General features: G+C 41.1%; 1 protein-coding gene across 1 annotated transcript in view; it reads left to right on the plus strand.

The window, feature by feature from the left end:
* The window catches only part of LOC106560968 (A disintegrin and metalloproteinase with thrombospondin motifs 20), a 131,842-nt gene that overhangs the window by 81,261 nt on the left and 42,719 nt on the right, over positions 1–7,862 (plus strand). Inside the window, exons 26-27 of the mRNA XM_014124457.3 lie at positions 673–834; positions 1,427–1,603. Of these exons, the coding sequence (XP_013979932.2) occupies positions 673–834; positions 1,427–1,603 (339 nt within the window). The remainder of the gene's footprint in view (positions 1–672; positions 835–1,426; positions 1,604–7,862) is intronic.

Consider the following 7,862-nt stretch of genomic DNA (forward strand, 5'->3'; position numbering starts at 1 on the left):
AGGGGAGAGAATCATTCCTGGTCGGGTTACATGGTCAAGAAAACCTCCCTGTCACTTCGATACCATCTCCATTCACTGCTCTGTCTCACTTAATTGTGTAACTACGTGCTGCTGTATCTCACATAGAGATTTCTTACTGAGACAGCAAGGATGTGATGTGTAACTGAAATTGGTTGCAGAAAGTATCTGCTGCGTAGTTCAAGGCTGTTCTATGTGTCATGTTATCCTTCTAAGGCCGATGCTTTCCATCTGTGTGTGGACCAAGTGTACTGTAACTCCACAGTGTACTGTAACTCCACAGTGTACTATAACTCCACAGGCTGTACTCCCGGCTAACTCCACAGTGTACTATAACTCCACAGGCTGCTCCACGTGCTAACTCCACAGTGTACTGTAACTCCACAGTGTACTATAACTCCCAGTGTACTGTAACTCCACAGTGTACTGTAACTCCCGGCACCCAGTGTACTGCTCCCAGGACGCTCCACAGTGTACTGTAACTCCACAGTGTACTGTAACTCCACAGTGTACTGTAACTCCACAGTGTACTGTAACTCCACAGTGTACTGTAACTCCACAGCTGGCTTTGGTTTACATTGCAGCTGGTCTGTACAAAGTTGTCTGTGTGTGTTTCCCCTCTGTCTGTAACACACACTCTGTGCCCGTCCATAGTGCTCCAGTACGTGTGCGGGGGGCTTCCAGAGGAGGGTGGTGGTGTGTCAGGATGCGGAGGGTCGCAGCACCAGCCACTGTGACCAGAGGGTCAAACCTGCCGAGTCCAAGAACTGCGACTCAGGACCCTGCCCTCTGTGGAACTACGGCGTCTGGGGAGAGGTCAGTACACAGGCAGTACAAGGACTATGTGCAGTCAAATGAGCTAGTGGCCTCATGGGTGGAATGTTATTAATATTTCATACTTAGTTTTTATTTATTTTTTACACTGACAATCCGGTGTTTCTATGTCAAACGGATTTGTTATATTTCAGTCTTCTGTGATGTATATAAATTGTAGTATTGGGATGCAAACTCAAAATATTATACATTCAACTCTATATCTGACATGGTACAGGTGTCTTCTTTTTAAGTCCATAACCATGTGTGTGAGGTGTATACTTTTGTTTCAAAGTAGATTTGTTTAAGACTACAAAGAAATACTCTGTGTGACCCTGATTTAGCCTCACTGCAGTACAAGGTTATTAAGCAGATCTGCTTCTGTTAAACGACGCTTCAACAATACAGTCCACTACTAAACTACAGATACCAATTTCAGACTCCTGGGCATGCGTCAATAGTCTAAAGTCACTTCCTTTCCTCTGCACCTCTTCATCATCTAATCCTGCCCTGATAGAAGATCTATTGACATACTGTACTTAGGAGCCTGCTGAATACTCAGTGACCCTCCTCATCTTCCCTTGTTGCCTCTCAGTGTACCCAGACGTGTGGTGGAGGCAGGAGGACGCGCCAGGTGGTATGCCAACGGCCCAACGGTCAAAGACTCAACGACCACAACTGTGACATCCTGGACAAGCCTCCCGACGTGGAGCAGTGTAACCTGGACCTGTGCCCGGGCAGCGCATCATGGCACCGCCGACCATGGAAGCCGGTACGATAGTACTTCCTCTTCCCTAACTCCCCCTTGACTTCCTCCTTCACCGGGGTGCGTCACCGTGAGTAGACATGGGGGTGTGCTTAAATTACAGCGAGTGTACTTCTGGCCGTCCGCTATCAGCTAGCGACTAGCAGCTAGAGGCTAGCGGCTAGCTTACTGTGTTTTAGGAGTTCTATAGGAGAGTCAATGGAGCGCTAGCATCAGCGCTAGGCTACGTTAGCTCCAGCCCACCCACACCGGGCCCTGCAGTGGCATGGTGCTGATTAGAAACAAGGGAGAGGGAGAACACACACAGAATGCTGCTCCACATTGGGAATCAACAGAAACACATGGTTCCCATTTGGAACTTAGGCTCCAAATTAAAACTATAAATTAGAAGGACAATGTTGTCCAACAATGCCATATATTTGTAGAGGCGAATTAATAACTCGAAATATATTTATTTCATATGTGAAGCGTGAAGTACATTTTTTTTGTGATTGCTGTCTCACCCTGTAACCGAAGTACACAAGTGTATATTTGTGTATAAGAGTTTTTAATATTATTACTTTATCAAACAGCAACAAATGACTGTTACTGTATTTTGTGTATGTGTCTTTGTACAGTATGATTTTATTTTTAGTGGCTAGGTTTCATAACTGAATATGATATTTCATATTTCTACTGGTGCTTTTCGGTCTGATCCTTTAAGTCTCATGAACAATGACAGTTTGTACAGAGGAACATATTTTAAAAACAACAATATGTTTTGTTAGTATTTTTTATGTTACGAAAATAGTTGTTTTTTTAAAGACTCATAAATTAAGGATGAAATGCAGTTTTCAAAAGTGTCATGTCTCGTAGAATGTTATATTTAAGATGTTTTCACAGTTCTACCATCCCTGTGTAGTCCTCATGTGCGGCCAACATTTTTACTCAGTAACTGCCAATGGATTATAAATCACAAAATGTAAAAACAGTAACTATAGATCGAGATATAAAACATTATTTTAGGGTTACATTTGAATTGGCAGACGTTTGAAATGCTTAGACAAATACTGTTACTGAAATAGGAAGAAAGCTATGATGCCCGTGCAAGGCAAATATCAGGTGCGGTATGTCATGTTAACTAGTACTGTAGCTACAACGGCGCTCACCTTCTCCACTTCAGGGATCACAAAACTGAACATCGTACAGGGATCACTGGTTCGGCAAAACACTCAACATCACCTCAGAGTATACTCTCACCCTCACCAGTACACGTGTTGTACATTTCCTGTCTTCTCGTAAGTGTGTTAATTGGTCATAGTGGCACAAACGATTTGAACGTTTGCCTTGTATGGTGAGCACTTTGTCTCTACTGTAAAACTACACTAAAGCAAAGGAGAATTTTACATCAAAATGTTGTTTACAGTTGGGTTTCTATAGAAACACCAGTCGGCCATTTTGATGTCAGAGAATTTGTAATTTTATCTTTACCTGTGATTAGTTGGCTGTAGGGGCTCTTAACAGACTGACGTAACAGTAGGTTGACCAATATGTTCAGCACAAGAGTCACTACATCATATAGCTGATGTATTTATCTAGTTTACAGTGCATTTGGAAAGTATTCAGCCCCCTTTACTTTTCCTACATTTTGTTACGTTACAGCCTTATTCTTAAATGGATTAAATTCATTTTTTTACTCAGCAATCTACACACACAATACCCCATAATGACAAAGCAAAAACAGGTTTCTATACATTTTTGCAAATGTATATTAAAATAAAAAATTAAATCACATTTACGTAAGTATTGAGACCCTTTACTCAGTACTTTGTTGAAGCACCTTTGGAAGCGATTACAGCCTCAATTCTTCTTGGGTATGACGCTACAAGCTTGGCACACTGTATTTGGGGAGTTTCTCCCATTTTTCTCTGCAGATCCTCTCAAGCTCTGTCAGGTTGGATGGGGAGCATCGCTTCACAGCTATTTTCAGGTCTCTCCAGAGATGGTCAATTGGGTTCAAGTCCGGGATCTCAAGGACATTCAGAGACTAGTCCCGAAGCCACTCCTGCGTTGTCTTGGCTGTGTGCTTAGGGTCGTTGTCCTGTTGGAAGGTGAACCTTTGCCCCAGTTTGAGGTCCTGAGCGCTCTGGAGCAGGTTTTCATCAAGGATTTCTCTGTACTTTGCTCCGTTCATCTTTCACTCGATCCTGACTAGTCTCCCAGTCCCAGCCACTGAAAAACATCCCCACAGCATGATGCTGCCACCACCATGCTTCACCGTAGGGATGGTGCCAGGTTTCCTCCAGACGTGACTCTTGGCATTCAGGCGAAAGCGTTCAATCTTAGCATCATCAGACCAGAGAATCTTGTTTCTCATGGTCTGAGAGTCCTTTAGGTGCCTTTTGGCAAACTCCAAGCAGGCTGTCATGTGCCTATTACTGAGGAGTAGTTACGTCTGGCCACTTTACCATAAAGGCCTGATTGTTGGAGTGCTGCAGAGATGGTTGTCCTTCTGGAAGGTTCTCCAATATCCACAGAGGAACTCCAGAGTGACCATCGGGTTCTTGGTCACCTCCCTGACCAAGGCCTTTCTCCCCGATTGCTCAGTTTGGCCAGGTGTTTCCAAACTTCTTCCATTTAAGAATGATGGAGGCCACTATGTTCTTGAGGACCTTCAATGCTGTAGACATTTTTTGGTACCCTTCCCCAAATCTGTGCCTCGACACAATCCTGTCTCGGAGCTCTAAGGACAATTCCTTCAACCTCATGGCTTGATTTTTGCTCTGACATTCACTGTCAAATGTGGGACCTTATATAGACAGGTGTGTGCCTTTCCAAATCAATTGAATTTTCAACAGGTGGACTCCAATCAAGTTGTAGAAACATCTCAAGGATGATCAATGGAAACAGGATGCACCTGAGCTCAATTTTGAGTCTCATAGCAAAGTGTCTGAATACTTATGAATAAGGTATTTCAGTTTTTTATTGGTAATGTGCAAAAATGCTTAACCTGTTTTCACTTTGTCATTATGGGGTATTGTGTGTAGATTGATGAAAAAAAATGATAATTTCATACATTTTAGAATAAGGTTGTAACGTAACAAAATGTGGAACGAGGGAAGGGTGTGAATACTTCCCAAAGGAACCTGTATGTTAATGCAGTAGCACGATAAATGCAGTCTATTATGGTGCACAAACATCAAACTATGCAATCCAGTTTTTAAAGCTCTACAATTTTATTGTAGATGAACTTCCTGTAGATGTGGCTTCTACTGTAGATGTGGCTTTCATCTTAATTCAAGTCTGATAGCTCAAAAGATACAACTAACTGAATTGGCATCTGCAAATCTCGTACCAACTGAAGCACACAAGTACCTCTCTCATGATATTGTAGTCATTTGTTGCTGTTTCACTTTTTCTGGGGCCAGTTTTCATATGTCTGAAGGATTTTTCAAATGAAACGTATTTATTTGTTTACAATAGTTTATTTATTGTTGCAGCTTTAATGTTTTATTTGTTTCAGTTTAGATATATGTAACACTTGGGTTGAACTATCTGTCATAACCTTCGTAGTGCTGTCGTGAACCTGACCTGGCATCCGATAACTGCTCCATACATTTCAAAACAATTCATGGCCAACTACTACATCTTGCTTGATGGCTAGCCAGCCAGTCGTCATATGTTATATTTGATGTCCTACGACCACAGGAGACTGCTGAGGGGAAAACGGCTCATAATAATGGCTGGAACGGATCAAATGGAATGGCATCAAACACCTGGAAATCATGTGTTTGATGTATTTGATACAATTCCACTGATTCCGCTCCAGTCATTACCACGAGCCCGTTCTCCCTAATTAAGGTGTCACCAACCTCCTGTGCCTACGACAGTATAAAAAATACTAAGTGAAACATGGTTTCACAAGGTGTCATGTGTGATAGCAAGGTGAAGTCTTTCTGACACATAGTTCATTTGAAGTGTTACCAAAATGGCTCTGTGTTTGTGTTGACCGTAAGCTCTCCTGTGAGGTCCACTCTGGGCTCTCTTGTCCTCTTCCTCCTTCCGTCCCAAGACATTCACTCCATCCAAGACTCCTACTCCGCCTCGCCAGCCCAGTCGCCACCTCGCGGCTCCCAACTCTTTTTTTTACCCAAGGTGCTTAGTGTAAGTGCTGTGGGGCAACAGTGCTTTGCTTTTTTTTTGTGTTCAAATGTTATTCATATTTTTCTATTTATTTCATTCACATGCGAAAATACATAAACATGTTGAAATAGCTTTTCCAACTGTAAAGAATATTAAAGAAACGTAATGGTTGTGACATTTGTGTTGTTTTTCCATGTAGTATCATGCTGTGATACTTGGCAAGTGTTGCATTCTTTGGCAATGGCATTTGCTCCATAACTTCAAAGTCATATTGTTGGGCATGTACTTTCTATGCTCATCGTAGTATAGAAAATAGCATCATATGTGCTCTGTATGCTTATCTGATTTGAGCTTATACCAAATATGTTCTAAAAGGTATACTACACTGAGCAAAAAGTACTGAGACCTGAAGGCCCACATCTGAAGCGAGCTGAACCCCCGCCCAAAAGTTGTACACAGGCTAACTTCAGACACAAACTTCAAGATAACTGTTTCGGTTTAATTATGTCCCTATGGCATTTCATACACAATATATAATGCAATATTTGTTGATAGAAAGGAATTAATCAATGTCAATCATGTCCTTTCTTAAAGAGAAAAAATCCATTGCAGCACCTCCTGATGTCTCTATACACCTCATCAAGATCCAGCAATCTGAGCTTTTCTGAATAGCATAAAAGTGTGCTTTCTAACGTAGCATAAACAGCATATATTAAAACCCACACTAAATAATATTGGTCCATTAGTTGCATATGTGGTAATCCATACATGCATATGACTGACGCGCTGCAGACAACTACCCAAATGTCTATATCTAATTGGAACCAAGCCTATTCAATCTCTTTACATAGAACTATTACCATAAACACTTCAATCACTTACATAGATTCAGTCCTCAAAAAAATGGTTGTTCCGTATTCATAAAAATGGTCACTGTCTGCTTATAAGTATATTGTGGTATCATTGGGATCAATATCATCTAGCCAGTCATGCTTAGCCTAACTGCTCGTGAATACATACTGTACAGTATTCCTGTCTGTATGTATGCCTCCTTGAGGTTATAGAACTGTACTGTTCACCGTAAGCCTATAGCGATGGCTCGGTTGATAGTAGTTCAGTTTGTGGTCCTTGGTATTTGACCAAGCATTGACCTCACTCCCTTGAGCAGTCTATCTAATGATCAGAAACGCTAGCCATCTTTTTGGGACATGCTTGTTAATATGGTCTGTACAATTTCTACCTATAATCTTTAGGTTATTTCCACCCCTTTCACATGCAGGCTTTATTCATATCGTTATTATATATTTTTTACATAATTCTATTTAGAAAACACTCAAGAGAAAACATACTTACTCCAAATCAAACTTTGGCACAGGCTGGCACATCTGTTTACAATTGTAGTAATAGGGCTCTCTCCGTAATGCCTTTGGCTGGAGACCAACAGAGTATTCAGTTTTACTACAACAATAATTGGTATAAATCGATGTTGGCAAGTATGTTATATTTGAAGAGGCCCCACATTGAAACCTGAAAAAAGTGTTAATAGAATATTGTTGATGGATTAATCTGTGCCTTTCTTCTGTTGTATTTGATCATGCTTCCACATATAGAGGAGGGCATTTTAACAGGACAAGTAAAAGAAGCAGATACAATACCTCAGCTAATGCCATGGAGTTGACGTTTTTACCTTTTTATACTGGCCTCTAATAGCCATGTATCTATAACCAATTTTTAGGTTGTACAAATGACATGTTTTAGGGTTGACAAATGCTATATTCCACCTCATCTTCTCAGCAGTATGCTAAGCTATGCTAATAGTAACTTAGACAATTTTTCATACAAAATAACCCATACAGCGACAGGGAAGTCAGTGTATGAGCGTAAACATGAACCTGAAACCCTGAGGTAATTATTTGACTAAACGGTTCAGTTACATAGTGAATCACGCATAACATTTACATAACATGAAAGTTTAGATTCCTTGTCTGTGAAATGTCGTGTTGAAAGAAAGTCCTGTATCAAGTCGTGTCCGGTTGAGACGCCACGTTTATTAGAGCCTTATGGTCTGTCTGGTGAGTTAGAGGAAATAGCATAGCTTTGGAGCTTTCGGATTTCCTGAAATACTTCTTGTGGTTGGCATAAT

Source organism: Salmo salar, chromosome 10, assembly GCF_965601325.2.
Source record: "Salmo salar chromosome 10, fSalSal1, whole genome shotgun sequence".
Taxonomy (NCBI): Eukaryota; Metazoa; Chordata; class Actinopteri; order Salmoniformes; family Salmonidae; genus Salmo; species Salmo salar.